The sequence below is a fragment of the Eumetopias jubatus genome, unplaced genomic scaffold (assembly GCF_037043125.1).
Source record: "Eumetopias jubatus isolate StellerSeaLion01/CBP00866 unplaced genomic scaffold, mEumJub1_p1.0 scaffold_2, whole genome shotgun sequence".
Taxonomy (NCBI): domain Eukaryota; kingdom Metazoa; phylum Chordata; class Mammalia; order Carnivora; family Otariidae; genus Eumetopias; species Eumetopias jubatus.
This window is the reverse complement of record NW_028274808.1, coordinates 192,775,613-192,792,106: the sequence shown is the minus strand read 5'-3', so window position 1 is coordinate 192,792,106 and position 16,494 is coordinate 192,775,613. Positions and strand designations below refer to the sequence as shown.

The window sequence follows — 16,494 nt, the reverse complement described above, 5'->3', positions numbered from 1 at the left end:
TCACTTTTCACCATATCTAATGAACATGATGATGAACCATTAACCAGACAGACAGCATTTTCAAGGAAATATTGAAGTCTCAAAGGACAATACCTAAGTACTCTAAGTTATTCCATAGATTTAGTTCTGAAATTTAACAGGCACAGTACATACACAATTTAACCTTCCACAAAATGAAAGGTTCCCAGTTCCCGTAATGCAGGTATTTTTTTCCTCCATGATTTGTACAACAAATAATCTACTTTAGCTTTTAATTATATGTGGAAATGGGTTAAACCATATAGCTTGTACCACAGTCTTACAACATATACTTTGCTGCATAAGTACAACCCATAAGAAGAAACACTAATGCAAGAGCGGTCTGTATAATCAGTTATAAGTTGGCAAATATCCAAGTAAAAAATGCACAGTAAAAGATAGCAGAGGGTCTCAGAGAGTCCAGCTTTGCGATGCCCTCTCTCCCTAGCCGCTATACAGGCAACCAAATCCTTTTGTTGGTGGTTAACAGGCTGGCTCATCTGTGTGGGGCACTGGCACACAATAGTAGTTATGTTCTGCCTCACAAATGACTACACTTCATTGAGTTTATGCTCAGTAGGGCAGTGTTTGCAAACCACTTAGATTCCAGGGCGGAAAGAGCTACAAAAATGAAACACCCAGTCCTTCTCTGAGGTTTGTTATTAGCCTCTGTTAGCCACAGGTTACAAGGCACTAAACACTATGTACTGTGTGTTTGCTTGTAACCACTATGAAAAATAGCCTATAACATCTTTCTGAAGACTCCTAGAAAATTTTAAGTTAATTTAAAATCTGGGAATTTAACTGGGAAATACTTCAATTCTTAGAACTGGTTCTTGTCAAAATACCTCACTAATTCTTTCTTGGGTGTCAATCCAATTTTGTTTCAACCAACGCTATTCAATAGATGATTGCTAGAGTTAACGCTACTGGGGGAAAAATGTGAACAGGGTAAAATAATCAGTGCTATTTGAATCTAAGTTCATTCCCAGCCTACCAATAAGCTTCTTAATGTTAAGAAATGCTTTAAGAAAAACAGACTCACTAACTTAATTGCCCAGACATGTGTAAGATAATTCTTTCTATATACAATACGTAAGTTAGAGAACCTAAGCCAAAATCCTAAATAACACATTAAACTGATGTCCTCAAAACAGCCTATCCAAACATCATTTCTGAACGATACCTATCCTGTAACATGTATACCAAAATGCAAAGTATTCATGAGATGAGCAATATAAGCATCTATAAGAACTCTAGAAACAGTATAGATCCACTTTGAAGAATAATTATATGACCATATAATATAAAGTTATTAAGTATATTAAAATGCTATTGGAATGCTTTTGAAAAGTAACATTTCCCCCAGTTTATGGTAGAGAATCGTAGTCAGAGCTTCTCTGGCCTAGATAGAAAAATTTACATATATTTTACAAAAGAAACTATTGGTAAATGTACTTTATGTATTTTGCATAAACTAATTTAGAATCTCTGGAAAGCAGAGAGAATTTATTATATTTTCATTAATTTATGATAATTCATTTTTATCATCTCAGAATTTGTAGTTTCCTGGCACAATTTCATGAAAATGTTCATGAAATTCTCAGAAATACTGTACTTACATCGTTGTTCAATAAAACAAGGTATAGTCTTATAACATTCACAGAAATTGTAAAGTATAAACAATGTAAGGCACCATCAAAAGAAAAAAATATCATATGTACCTTCAAAACAGAAATCTTATTTGACAAGTTTATAAGAAGGAATATAACACGCTCTTTCTCACAACATATAAGGGACATCAGAAGAGAACACAGACATTTTACTAAACTCAGGTTCTCTCAAAAAAAGATGAAAATTTTTTTTAATTTCTACAAATTTGACTAATAATGTCTGCTGATTTTAAGCAGTTAAATAATGGCATAAAACACTGCAAAAAAAAATGATTTAACAGAACAGCCACATAACATTGTGAATGCACTAAATGCCACTGATTATATACTTTTACAATGGTTAATTTTATATCATGTCAATTTCACACCAACATTAATTTTATACATAATTTTACATTAATAAATAACTATATAAATCAAATAATAAACTTTTAAATGATGAAAAGGTACAATTAAGGGAATCCAAATCACGAGCATTATATACCCTCAATTTTTAGTGAAGAAAAATTTGTCAATTGAATTTTATATTATTTTTTGCCCTAAGATTCATAAAATCTTCCCATTCTCCACTAACTCTGGATATACCTATAAACAATAAAATTTATTTGACGTTCAGAGTCAAATGTTTTAAGAAGCGTGACTAATATAATGTTTATTTTTTTTAAAAATCCAGTATGTACCCTTGAAGGTAGACTTTAACGGACAAAGAGGAAAGAGATTATTATTTTCAAAACCAATTTTACCAAATAGGTGAGCAAAACAAAGAACTGTGGCTTCCCACAAATCTCTGTCTAGCAATTTTTCTTTATCTTAATATCTACTTTGAATATAATGCTTAAAACAGAAAAAAAATAAACCACAAAAAAGCCAGACACAAAAATCTGAGACGTATGTTTTAAGAGAAAAATGAACATGCATAAAATACCAAATTATATGGTCACAAGTGAAAATGCTAAATGAGCAGAAAGATTTTCCAGGAGACAAAGAACAATGTAGAAAAGGCATAGACGTATTTCTAAAAGCCAGATCTATATATCAATAATGCAAAAAACGAAACCCTAGGGCCTCACACTTGATTAAGAACCATGTGAGCTTCATTTATCCTTCTCTGAATGTTTTAGAAAATAATTCAGAATCTATTTTCCATCCAAAATTAAGGCAATGGTGTATGTCGAGCATCACACTTCGTACAGAACAGTGCTTAACATTCTTTGTCTCCTAGACTCACTTCTTAGAAGCAACATAGTTCCACAGAACCAAGGTAAGACTCTTCCACTGAAAACATTAAACTCCAATAAAGACCTAAAGAAGGATTATGACTATTAGCCCCTCCTGCGCTTCATGATGGTGTGAAAGACACACACTAGAGTGGAAGAAAAAGCAAAAATAAACAGCATGTCAATAATTAACTTTTTGAAGTATATCACTATCATGCATATTTTCCATTTGCATAATAATTGAACAACTTATAAATTATATCTATATAAGCTCATGTTGCCAAAGAATTTTGTCATATTATTATTCAAGCAGTTTTTCTCCATCTACATATTCTTCTGAAAAGACATCATTATGTTAAAATATTATATGTGCTTCATACATAGAATTGTTCATAGTTTGCTGATACAATATACTGATATGTATTAAATCTGAAGAATTATAAATATTTAATAAACTAATTCATAGCACAAAAATATATAAATATGCTTTCTGTCCTTACAACTTAAAATGAAATTAAGTTTTCCCCTTCTATATTTTTCATTTAGTTGACATTTTCTGAAAGCAGTCACTATAACCAAATCAGCTAATAAATATAAAATACCACCTATCACTGCATTTATTCAACTGCTGACAATAATACCTAGCAATATAAGGAAGCATAGGAAAGCTATTAGTCACACCAGCTCCCTGACCCAAATCATTCCAAACACCATTTGGGGAGGATGAAACCAAAGGATTAGCACAAAGATAAAATCAGTCTCTCTACATATCAGATAAAAATCAAGTTATAAAGAGGGAGAGAGTATGTATGTGTGTACCCAGTTGTATGTGCTTGTGAGAGGAGTATTTTCAGTACTGGAATAATCATAGAATTTATGTCATACCTGTGCTCCATAGATATATTTATCCAACATCTTGCCTCCTATTGTCTGTCCTCCTATATCCCAAACTTGAAGAGTAACATTCAGGTTTCCTTGAATATAAAAACAAGAATGCAGAAAAGGTAAGTAACAAAATAACAACTGGATACAGTTTCAGAGAACACTAAATCACAATGATAAACTGTGGACCTAATCTGCCTTCTATTCTGCACGCTCATATGGTCAGATTATTTGGAACTGTGAAATAATGTTGTCAAAAGAAATCATAATGGGGAATTTAGATTTATACTTTTACCCCATTTCTATAGAACCACATTTATAATCACCTTCAAAACAAAACAAAAAAACCCTTCAATTCATACACTGCTCAAAACTTTAAAAAGAATAGTTTTCTTAAACAGAGACTAGGACGATAGAACACTTGTACGGGGGGGTAAAAAATATATACTTTAAAAATAAAAATAGAACTTTATATTATATAAAGTATTATAACCTACCCTATAGCACATAATGAATTTTACTGTAAACTCTAAACTCTATAGGTTCTAAAACTCACAGATTAATAACAGACTACAAAAATGGACTCAGAGTTTCAACTCAAATTAATGGGACTTTTAATATTTAAATGTCACCTAAAATATGCAATAGGAAACATAATTTTTAAAACTACGTTTTCAAATTTAACCTATAAAATATAAACACATACGACAGCCCTCTTGAGAACAGATGTAGGACACATACCCAGTATATCACTAAATATTATGATGCATTTACTGTTAAAAGCATTTCCACTGAAACAAATCATAATATGTGCTTCAAAGCCTTCATAAAATGGTGGAACAACTCTTCCCCATAAAAGCATTTAAAAATACTAAAAAGCAATCTTTAAAATTCTTTTGTCTATTTTGCAAACTATTTGGCTGATACAAAAATTTATGAGATAAGCTATTCTCTCTTATGAATGCATAACCCCAGAAGTTAAAGACCAAGTCCAACGTACTTCTTAGTTTAACATTTCAAAGTATTTCTCCTAATAATGCAGTTTTCTCCAAAAGTAAACAAAGTCTCAATTAGTATCTTCAAAATGAGCTCCCACACTAAAAAATGGACCTGTCTGAATGATTTGCCAATCAGAAAAACTCAAAATAAAAACTTAAGACACTAAAAAAAGTTCTCGCTTCGAAAACAATAAAAAAGATTATGAAGACATAAATTTTTATGCCAATGCCAAAACACTGAAATCAGAGAATGTTAAGTCACACCATTCAACTGAAAAGCAAGTATAACACTGGATTAACCAGCCAAGTTTTACCCTTAACTCTAAGTTTTGTTGGGTTTGTATTACAATCTTTCCATTATTTTGAGGTAGGTCTGTTGCATCTGCCAACGTGCAAAGGATTTACATGAGGAACTTCCATTAGCATTAATGAGAGCTCCTGAAGTTTATCACCCGTCATCATTCCCACATACACACACTTTCAACACTCACAGAGTAATGACGAACATGTTCTTAGAGCTCTGTAAAGACGAAAACCAAAATGTCACAGACAAGTAAGACTTATCCAACAACTGGGATAAACCCACTTACTTAAAAATCTAAATTTTTTCAAGTTTCAAAACTCAACTCATTCTCCTATGATGGTGTCTCAAACTAAGCAGGTGAGAAAAGACTAGTAGTCGTTAGCAATAAGTTAAATCGCTTCAGAAGCCCCTAGATAAACAGGCAGTACTCTCTTCATTTTACTTGCATACTCTTTACAGTCATTTGTTTACTTCAAAAAAACCAGTGCTTAATAATATTAACTTTCTTACAGTAAGATTGTAGGCAACACTTAATATAAGGCATTTAATCCCATTTTCTTCAAGGCCAGTAAATCCTATCACTTAGCTTTGCACTAAGAAATATAAAGCTTTTCTTCCTTTAAATTCTGATAGTCAGATCCACTCTGAATTAGTTATTGTGAACACCTTAGCTACCACTTTACGAACATGATATTCATGTTTCCAAATCCTTACTACATCATTTCAAGACTAAATCGTTTATTTAGTTGCCTCCCATCTGAGAAGTTTGTATTTATATTCCTGTGTTGCAGGTATTTTTTATATTCATACCTTTCTAAATAAACACTGTTTGTTGTTGTTGGCTTGTTTTTTTAATATACATATTCTAGTGCCTCAGAAATAAAAAGTTATGCATTACTGATAATCGACAATGCTAGCCAAAAAAAACCCACTTTTGCTATCATTATAGCTTCCACAAATGATACTAGCTTCATAGTTATTTCATATGTCTAGAAACATGTTTTTAACTTCCACATTTGAATTTTAGGCTTATTAACATAAAAATAAAAATAAACAGGGGTTCTCTCTTTGGAAAACAAAATCACATAAGGATGGAATTCCGATCAATATTCATTTTAGTTACCCTAAACATAAATATATGAAGTATCCATGTATATTTTCAAAATGACATACCTAATAACCTACAAAAATAGAATTCAAATAATCAATACAATAAAATTTTTTAAAAATCAAGAATCCATCTAATATAAATTTCCCACTAATAAAGAACATTAAGGAAATAGTCAGCAATCTAATCTCAAATGCAAAATGTTACAAAATTCCTGCTCCCCGGTAAGGAATGACATGTAACCAGGGGAAAAAAAATAAGATAAATGAGGTGACAAAATACAGGTAAGTTGCTTTTGGTATGAATCAAAGCCACCAAGAGGATTCAACAGTGACCTTGTAAAAGTACACTTGGTGCCTTGGTTAACCTTACTTAAAGTGCTGCACAGTCAAGATGGAACTAAAAACACAAGTCTGCCCACTTCTTGTACTAAAGACTTAGAAATCCTTTTCACAGTAGAACGCTGTTTACTGGACTGTACCCACAAGCTTCCTGAAAGTATTTTGACTAAGGCTCTTAAGAAGCTCTATCAGCAGAATCTCTGACTAACAGATACACTATTTTAAGCAGTAAATGCTGCACAGTGGTTGCATCCAGACTATACAGCATACCGGAACATGAAATATACTAAAATGGATGAATATTTACAAAGTAATGACCTTGAAAACTTGCATGAAGAGAATGTCAATAGATGGACAGGAGGTATTCACCTAACAATCTGAATGGACAGAAGATTTACTAGACAGAATACTTAACAAATACTAGATTCGCCCAGTATGCTCTTTACAATAAATTCAATAATGCTGCCTGTAATGTTTTAGCAAATGATACATATATTAATCATCCTACATTTGACACTTGCAATGAATTAAAATTAAGGTTAAAATATATAAAGAATATACTGTGAAGCTTGTAATTTATTTATCTCCTTTCTTAATGTACTTAATTATATAAAATCAAGTTACCTTAAAACAATTTTTTCCTAGTGAAATTTCTAACACAATTTTGAGTCCATGAAGTAACATAAAACCAACTGCCTTAAAAAAAAAAAAAAAAAAAAAAAGAATTTTTTTTCTGGAATTCTACCCATCAAAATAAAAACTTACTCAGGAATTCATTAAAATATACATTCATTGAGAGTATAAATTTCCTAACATCATTTTTAATATGAGTACTTTCTATCTCTAAAATATTATACTATAAATTTTGATTTCAAAAATACCAAACATTTTTTACAAAGTAATCAAAACTTTAAAATGGGTAGTATTGTGCAACAGATCAGAAATCATCATATGTATATATCACCTATATAAAATGTCCAAAACCAGTCCTAAAATATTTTTAATGATTGAGTGGTGCTTATTCCTATATTTAAGGCTTTGAACTAAAAAAAAAGTCAGAATAACTAAATAATATTAATGGTACAGAAAGCTGATGCTCTTGCTAATTACCATCAAAAACAATAGTCAATAACTAAATACATATATTAAGGTTCTCTATGTACAACTACCATCTCTGAAAAAACTGTTGCAAAAAATAAGCTTTCAGCATGTATAATATATGATCTGTGTATGTATTCTTCTAGTGACTTCTATACTCTGAATGTAGCATTAACCTAGACAAACAAATGAGAATAATAAAAGTAAAATGAGGTTTTTCAGTTTTGAATACATTAAAAGGAAATACAAATGAAACAAAATATGCGTATGTTTCTCATTAAGCCTCTTGTTGCAATAACTTAGTAATAGAAAGTTGGAATTCTTTTCTCATACTATATCTTTCAATTTATTTTTCATTGGTTGCTGAATACAGACAATCACAAAATATAATAGAGCATATTACTAGTGAGATATGCAGAATACCACCAATTACTAAGAGTTTTCATTAGCTGCTCTAAAACCTTCATGGAGAGTTGTCTGATAGATGGGGTGTTTGAGAGGTTAACATATTTCAATAATATTGGAATTTATTAAACCCCTTCCCACTATATCACTCACACTCCAGTATATGAATCTGACACTACACTCGCAACCGTTTTTATTCAAATGTGTTTCCTCAGAGAGGAAAGGGATGGACTGGTTTAGAAAGTCAATCAAGATAAACTGCTTTTAATAAAATACTTTAAACATCTAATTTAACCATCACAAATGAATGGACAGAGCATTTTAAAGCCCCAATTGTTCAGAAACTAACTTAAAACAGAAACCACTCTCTTTTTGTTATTATATCCCTGTATTTCCCACAAAATGTGCTGCAACTGGCATCTAAATAGTTTCTTTGCATGGTGAACTGAAACATCTTGAATGCTCAAACTGTATTTTTATGAGTGCCTAGGGACCCTAAATTTTAGTGGTCTATTAAATGCCAGCAATTTCATGCTGCCTTGCATAAAACAGCATTCACATATTAGAGCACAGAAGTTCCACAGCTACATTATACTTCTGTTCCAACCTTCTCTCGAACAAAAAACTGAAGCAGTGGCTAATCAAAATAATATTTTTAAAAAATAATCCCTTCCAGTCTTTTCACATTTAGTTTATACAATATCTGTTTATAATTGTATAGCATTTGACTTTTTTTAACTTTTTAGAATTTTATAAGCAACTATTGTTTATCCTTGAAAAATGTGTAGAGTGGTCAAAAACAGCAGGAGAGTGGGGGAATATATAAACTTTTCTCTCACACCCATGGACAATATGTCTTCACAGGAGATCCTGATGCAAGTTAACCTCCCTATGATAGATCTGCTAATTATATATATTTTCATGCAGAAACAACCCCCAAATTTATTTCACATATTTCTGTTATTATTGTAAGATATGTACAATTTTCTATGTTAAGATTTTTTAGTCTCTTACCCGGCAACGTTATCCTTCTCAAAAAGAAATCCAGTCCTATAGTTTGTTTGTACTGTTTCCCAAAAGTTTCTTGAGCAAAACATGTAGTTAAGGAGGTCTAAAAAAATTGATGCATAGAATATCAAAATTAATGTCTTTGCTTTAGAAATGTAAACAGAAAATCATTACTAACCTTATTAAGTAATCTTAGTATTTATACTATCATTAATCCAACAAACAACTTTAAGCAGTTCTAATCAGTTACAGTGGGAGAAGGGACTTAACACTCCACCAAGTAAATTTCACTTGCCAACAGCTACCAGTGGGGACAACAGACTAATCTGTTAGATCTCTTTAAATCCCCTGAATAGTCAAGCTCCTTCTCCTTGCTGGAAATTAGAATTTGAGATTTATCAACAAGAAAACTAAAACAACATAACTAAAGATCTGACTCCTATACATCCATATGTATCAGTTCAATACAAATTTCAGAGAATTCTAAGTTTCATTTCTGAGGTTAAATACTCTGAATATTTGTGCTCTTAGCCAATAATAAGAAGTACTAATTAAAAAGGGGAAAGCCCGTTCATATAATTTTTCCTTTTTCCCTACAAAAAAAGTACCTTTAAATGTCTAATTTTTCTCTATATTAAAGATGTTAAATGAAAATTATCCTACAGAATGACTGAGATAATATTTATCTTTAAAATTAAAAAGTCAGTATTTTTAAGACTAACATTAAGCAGGCAAAAATAAGTATTTTCCATCCAACAACCATAAAGATTAAAAGTCACAAGAATATTATAACCAGAACATATATACATATTTCTACATTTTTTTTAAATAACAACTTAAAGTTGTATTCAAAACTCTGGAGTACCATTTCCTATCAAAGCAGAATAAAAATCATTCTGGAAACAACTGAAATAACTCAATAACTTAAAAGCTTCTTAAACATTTTAAATGCACTATTTGTAAACTTCACCAAAAAGAAAGGCAGATTCACGAAGCTTTTATGCTCTTTAAGAAATACTACCAAAGTTAAGTGAAAATTGACTTTTATTTTAAAAGTTAAAATTAGATATCAACTCCCAAAATAATGAAAACTAAAATTTCCAAGATAGCTTAGTATAATTATTACATAAATGCAGCAATGCAAAAGAAAACTTGGCCAAATTTTAATCTCTTCAAACAAAAAGAACTAAAATTCCTTTTGACACAAGAACCATATTTTTCACACAAGTGACAATCTGCACACCCTAACCAATTCTTTTATTATTTAAATACTCAGCATTTGTAATAAATTTCTAAGATATGTGGTCAAATATTTATTGCGCACCCTAAGAAAGATGTTCTGCTAGGCACTGAGAAATAAACTCATTACACTCAAATGAAAATTTGTTTGGCTTCCTGAAGCATATAACAATAATATAAAAACCGAGAGATTGGAATAAAAAGGGTGAGCATTCCTTTTTAAAACTTTTTGTTTTTTCATTTAGCTTTATTTATGCCATTGTGCTTGTTTAACTTAAGAGTACAAAATCTTCTGTTAAGAGGTTCAGAGTTCCAGAGAAAAATAATTGCCACTATTTAACTATTATAGATATTTCAAAATGTTTAATACAGGGATGGTAGATATACTTTTATAAGACAAAGAGAAACTCAAGGCACATGTAACATTAGCATTGTGCCATTTAAGGTAATTTTTCACTTTCATGTAAGGTTCTCAAAGTTCAGTGTTTTTATATTAATAAATATTTTTAGAAATTCAAAGGTTCTTTTCTTGGAAACAGGACTTCGAGATTCTGAAAGCCCTACCCTCACACTTTTTGAGGCAAACATAAAGCTAGGATTTTTGATTGGAATAAAGTATAATCTGTCAAAAGTATAGGCCCATGGGAATACAGATTATTAAAATGTGTTCTTATACCATCTCTGGACATACTACAAAATTAAACAGAGAATCAACTGAATCAGTGGTAGGCACTTCATCAATTCTCTAGACTTTCTGCCCTCTTTCACACTTAATAATTTCTCACAAGTCGTTATATAAATACCCTTCTTAAACAATTATGAAGGGAACAATCATCTACTATATGTGAAACATCTTTATCTGATCCTTCATATTGTTTTGTTTGGTGAGCTTCTGCTAACAATTTTTACCATACTACATTTACTAATACCAAAAAAAAAAAAAAAAGACTATTTGCCTCAAAAGAATCTTAAGAAATATGTAATAAAATCAAAAGTATGACTCAAAACAGAAAGAAATAAAAACACATGATACTAGGAGGAGGAGCTAAATTTCTCTTGGAGAAACTATTAGTGATTATCTCAATACTCGATTGCTTCCATCAACGTGTATTTAAATGCCATGAGTTAAAGCTGACAAGAAAAACTAATGCTAGAAAAACCAGCCAGGAATTCAACTAGTATACAAATAAGAATGAAAGAGAGGCTGAATTCATAAAAGGATAGTAAAGGAAACAGAATGGGAATGTTGGTAGCTGCCAGTAACTTGAGAGCTGAATAGGGTATGGAGAAGAAAAAAGCTTGATACACAAATAATGAAAAAAGGTTAGATTTCTGATGTTCGTATCTGAAAATCTCTGGCAGAAAATGCCTTACAGTTTTACAAGAGATTAGTCAAGATGATAAAGACTAAATCAGAACACCATAAAGAGTTATCACTCACCCTTTTAAGCAGAATGATAGTCCTAATTCAACAATATGGAAGGTGCAAAAAACCATGCCCTGTCCTACACTAGACAGAATTTTAGACAGAAATGAAAAACTGTAATTATTCACACTAAATTAGCAACAAGAAGAAAACATAAGAAGGGCTAAATAAAAAACCCAGAAACAAAATTATGAACAAACTTCAACTGAGTAACACATGTATGAAATTAACTGATAAATACTGGTAGAAAAAGAAATGAACAAAAGTTTAAAGAATTATGATAGAACATAGGGTAATGGGCAATTTTTGTCTCTTTCAACAAGTGTATTAGTGCTATAGATTGTCACTGTAATTTTAAACAGGAAGTGAATTCAGTTATGAGTTGACCATAAAAGGATTTAGGAAATGAAAAATTAGAAGGTATTCAAAAGAAAATTGAGCAATAAGAAAACTGCAAATATACCTTAAAATTTTTATTGAATAAGAGTGTTAGAAACAATGCTGATTTATTTAAAACAATTGAAACCTTCAAAAAGTTGCTTCCCCAAAACCTTTTAAAGGTAATCAGAGCATCTTAGGTTGTTTTTTTCTCAGCAATAAAAATCAGTAACAAAATATCATCCTGGAAGGCAAGAAATTAACAGAATACTCCAAATTTTGCATATGAACGACACTTCTCCCAGGTGCCCTAGGAACTCAAATCTCAGAACCAAAGACTGGTGCAGCTTTGCAGGGCCAACTGCCAGGGAAGATGCAAACAGCAGTCGTCACCAGAGAAACCAGAGTCCAAGCTACACCAGTAAAAGGGATCGTGAAGCCGGAAACTGGTAACAATAACCACCTGCGTTTCTGAAGCCTCTGGCTAGGAAAAGGGAGGGAAAAGAAAGGACACAGACTTTAGCAATATTCCCAGAAACAGTGTTGGCGCCTTGGACAGAAGCGACAAGTGTGAAGACACCCCGGGCGGAGGCTCCTCACTTTTATTTGGGGGGTGGTCACTGACCCTTTTTTGAGATCCCATGGACCCTCCCCAAAGAGCAAGCACCAAGAGATGATTATGTCCCTTTCAGGAGCTCCACAACCCAGAGTTAAAAACCCCAGCCTAAGAGGTAAGGAGACTGGCTGTCGGATATTCTCACGCACTCGGTCTCATTTATTCAATCAACCGTCACCAAAGGCTAGACCCTGAGCAAGGATCCCCTCTGTCACGACAGCAGCTCTACTCTCAGCATCAGCCCAAATTAGGAGCTCGATAGATAACCTGTTGAATGAATGCTTGTGTTGACAGGTGCTGTGCTTCGAGCAGTGATGAACGGGTATGATGCCATCAAACAGCAACTAGCGTTTATTGAGTGCACACCATGTTCTGAAAGCTTTATGTGGATTTTCACATTTAATGTGTATTTGCACATTTCACCCTTTGAGACGACCCCTATCAATACCCACCTTACCGATGAAGCACAGATAGGTTAGCAATTTTGCCCTCCAATGTCCCGACCAGTAAGTGCTGGAGCCCCAGTGCTCACCCAGGGAATTTGATTCCAGAACCCAGTTCTCGGGAGAGCAGTGCAGGTATGAGAAACCGTAAAGCGGCCGGGGGATGCGGGGACGGCGGGGAGGGGGCTCGCGGGGGGAAAGGCAAAGTGTGAGCTGGACTAAAGTAAAAAGAGGTAAAATGACTTGGCAGATCTTTGCCAGTCCTCGGAGGCGAGAAGCTGGAAAGCTTCCCAGGAGGGCGACGCCGGCTCGACTCTTGAAGAAGTGGGAGTTCGCGATCCAGGCAGGGAGTTGGGAAGTGCCTTTTTTTTTTTCTTTTTCTTTTCTTTTCTTTTTTTTTTTTTTTTAATTTAAGGAGAGCTGGACAGCTCTCGCCAGCCTTCACCCAGCGCCTACTCCGTGTCTGGCCCCAGGCCACGGTCAGGCGGGCCCCGGCCCTTGGGGGAATGAGGCGACGCCGAGCGGCGGGGAGGAGGCTGGGGTTTGCCGGGGCCGCGCCGGGGTTCCTGCAGGCCGGGGACGGCGGGCCTGCTGGAGGACTGACCTTCCCGGAGGTGCCATCCCCCAGCACGACGATTTTCAGTTGCCGGTCCTGGCTCTCCTCCTCAGAGTCCGACATGGTGTCCCGGGAACCAGGCCCGCTCCCCCACCCCCACCCCGAGGTTGGAGGGAGGAAGGGGAGGAGGGGGTCTCCGGGGGCGGGGGAGAGGAGGAAGGGCGGCGGTGGGGGCAGGACCCCCCGCCCCGGTGTCTCAGCGGCGGCCGGACGTATCTGGGCTGAATCACTCGCCGGGCGCCATCTTGCCCGCCTCCCCTCCCCCGCGCGCCGCCCCGCCCCCCACGCGCTACGTCGGTCGCGCCCCCCCTCCTCTGCGCCAACCCGCGCGGACGCGAGCCTCCCTAGCAAGCTGGCCCATTTGCGGGCCTGCGATGGGGGAGGCGTTCGAACTGAGCCGGCGAGACGGGCGCTACTCTCGAAGAGGCAGCTGTGAAGAAGAAAAACAAAATACATCATTCAAATCAGGTGGGAAAATGGGAACCCTGTAGCATTCAGGCGTTCTACCATATTCCCGTGTTTCCATCACCCCCTGTGAAGGTCCCTGAAGTGAATGGTTTAGCTGGAGGGGGGGCGTTGACGCCTGGGCTGCGCGCCACGGTTGCCATGGAAGCCGGGGGTTGGAGAGGCGGTGGGGCGGGGCCTGTCTCCGGGCGCCCTGCAAGCCGGTTGCCAGGCGCAGTGCACAGGGGAGGGGCCCCTGGAGCGGGCAGAGGCGCCGGAGGTCGAGCCTCGGGAGGAGCGTGGGCGCCGCCGAGGTTGCCGAGGACCGTTCTGCCTGCGGGCGAGCCCCCGTAGTGGCCTTCAGTTTAACGGAGTTCTGGCGCTGCCTCTTTGTTTTGACCTGTCAAACCATGGGTTCTCGCGACAGAACAACAGAATCCGATGGTCCATTCATCAAGCAAGTAACCTAGAAGAGTAGTTCTCGAAGTGTGGTCCGGGGAACAATGGGGGGCCCCAACAGAGTCAAAATTATCTTCATAATAATACAAACATTTTTTTGTTTTGTTTTTGTTTGCCTTTTTCGTGTTCATTCTCTCACGAGTGTAAGTTTTCGAGGAGATGCATGATGTATAGGATGGCATTACTCCGGCAGTTAAGGAATCATATGCTTGTTATAAGGTTCCAAACATTTCTTAGTCTTAATTTCAAAGCAGTAATGATAGCTATAACTTACCTAAACAAAAACTCTTTGGGGTCTACAATAATTTCTTAAGAGTGGAAAGAGGCCCTGAGCCCAAAAAGTGTAAGAATTGCTGTACTGTCTCAGTCCAGTAGAGCAGGTAAAAGATGTCACAGAAAATTCCAATAGAGATAAATTCTACAATAATAATGTCAACCTACTATGCTTGTCTCATTGTTAATTACTTCACAGGGATGACCACTGTTCATTCCTCATGAGAACCCTATAGAGTAGATAGAATTATTTCATTTTACAGATGAGTAAGCTTAAGACACAAAAAGCTCAGCTCAGAGGCAGTGGTCCTGGAAAGAATGTAAGGAAGTAGAATGGGAAAACAGTAGTACCGTTTTAAGAAATGCCCAGCCCTAGAGGGAGCACTGGCGTTCTAATCACAGACCTGTGCTTACTAGATATGTGACCTTGAACCACAGTTACCTTATCTATAAAACAGAGGTACTACCTCCTTCATAAGGTTGAAAATTAAATGAAGTAATCAATGTAAAGTAACAGCACAATGCCTGGCATATACTAGTAACACTCAGTAGGTGTAATTATCCTCTTCATCATCATCAGTAGATATGGTCCATGTTGAAGCATCACTGCTTCCTAGCCATGTTACCTTAGACAGGTTTCTTATGTAGATTACATTTAATTATACATTAGTTCATTCTCCTCCTTCCATATCATTATACATTAATGATAGGTCCCATGCATATAAGCATGTGTATATTATGTATGCCAGCAGAACCCCTATGCATTATCATGCATTAATGATATAACCCCTGCACATAAGCAAGTATATACAATTATTAGTCTTGCATAAGACATTAAGTTAACCTAATCTCCAGTAATACTTAAATTGGAACGCACTTCACTTATCCAAAAAAGACCTTGATCATCAAGCTTCAAGGAAACAGCAATCCTTACAGAAACGTGTACCTCTTCTCACTCCGAGCCCGTAACACGTGAGGGTTCCTATATTAAAACTATACCTGGCATCAAGTTCTTACTGCAGGGCCATATAACTCTTTACTCCTATCCTACAAATCCTCTCAAACGGGACATCTAGAGGGACTAATGACTAATCAGCCCATGATCACACATAACTGTGATGTCATACATTTAGTATCTTTTCATTTTTGGGGGGTGGGGAGCGGTATCACTCAGCCATGACCGTAAAGGTCTAGCTTCTTCATCTGTAAGTAGGGTTAGTCCACAATAATAGCTACCCAATTAGTATTACTTCTCAGTACTTTCCCTACTCCCAACCACCACCACTAACAACTCCCTACATTACCAGCTCTTTTAATGAGGATCAGTAGGATAAAGTACCTGGAAGGGTTTTGCAAAGTTCTTTGTAAATGTTAACTTGAAGAATCTGTTTCTAATGAAGACAGATTTAACCCCTTCTTGTCCATGAAGGGAGTTAATGTTGCAGAAATTTGCTTTTCCATTTGTCCTTAATGGAAATGGTTATGTAACCCAGTTCTGACCAATCAGACAGAAGAAGAGGTCCTTTGGGAGACATCCTGGAAAACATT

At 35.6% G+C, this 16,494-nt stretch overlaps 1 protein-coding gene across 7 annotated transcripts in view; it reads right to left on the bottom strand.

The window, feature by feature from the left end:
• RAB28 (RAB28, member RAS oncogene family) overlaps window positions 1-14,023 on the bottom strand; it is a 110,396-nt gene extending 96,373 nt beyond the window's left edge. For all 7 annotated transcript variants that reach the window (XR_003607011.2, XM_028089324.2, XM_028089291.2 and 4 more), the window contains exons 1-3: window positions 13,759-14,023; window positions 9,059-9,155; window positions 3,794-3,882 (exon numbers count right to left, since the gene is read on the bottom strand). Coding sequence is in view for 6 of the 7 variants with exons in the window: in XM_028089324.2 (XP_027945125.1) it covers window positions 3,794-3,882; window positions 9,059-9,155; window positions 13,759-13,833 (261 nt within the window). In the remaining variant the exon portion in view is untranslated. The remainder of the gene's footprint in view (window positions 1-3,793; window positions 3,883-9,058; window positions 9,156-13,758) is intronic.
• Window positions 14,024-16,494: the final 2,471 nt, after the last annotated feature.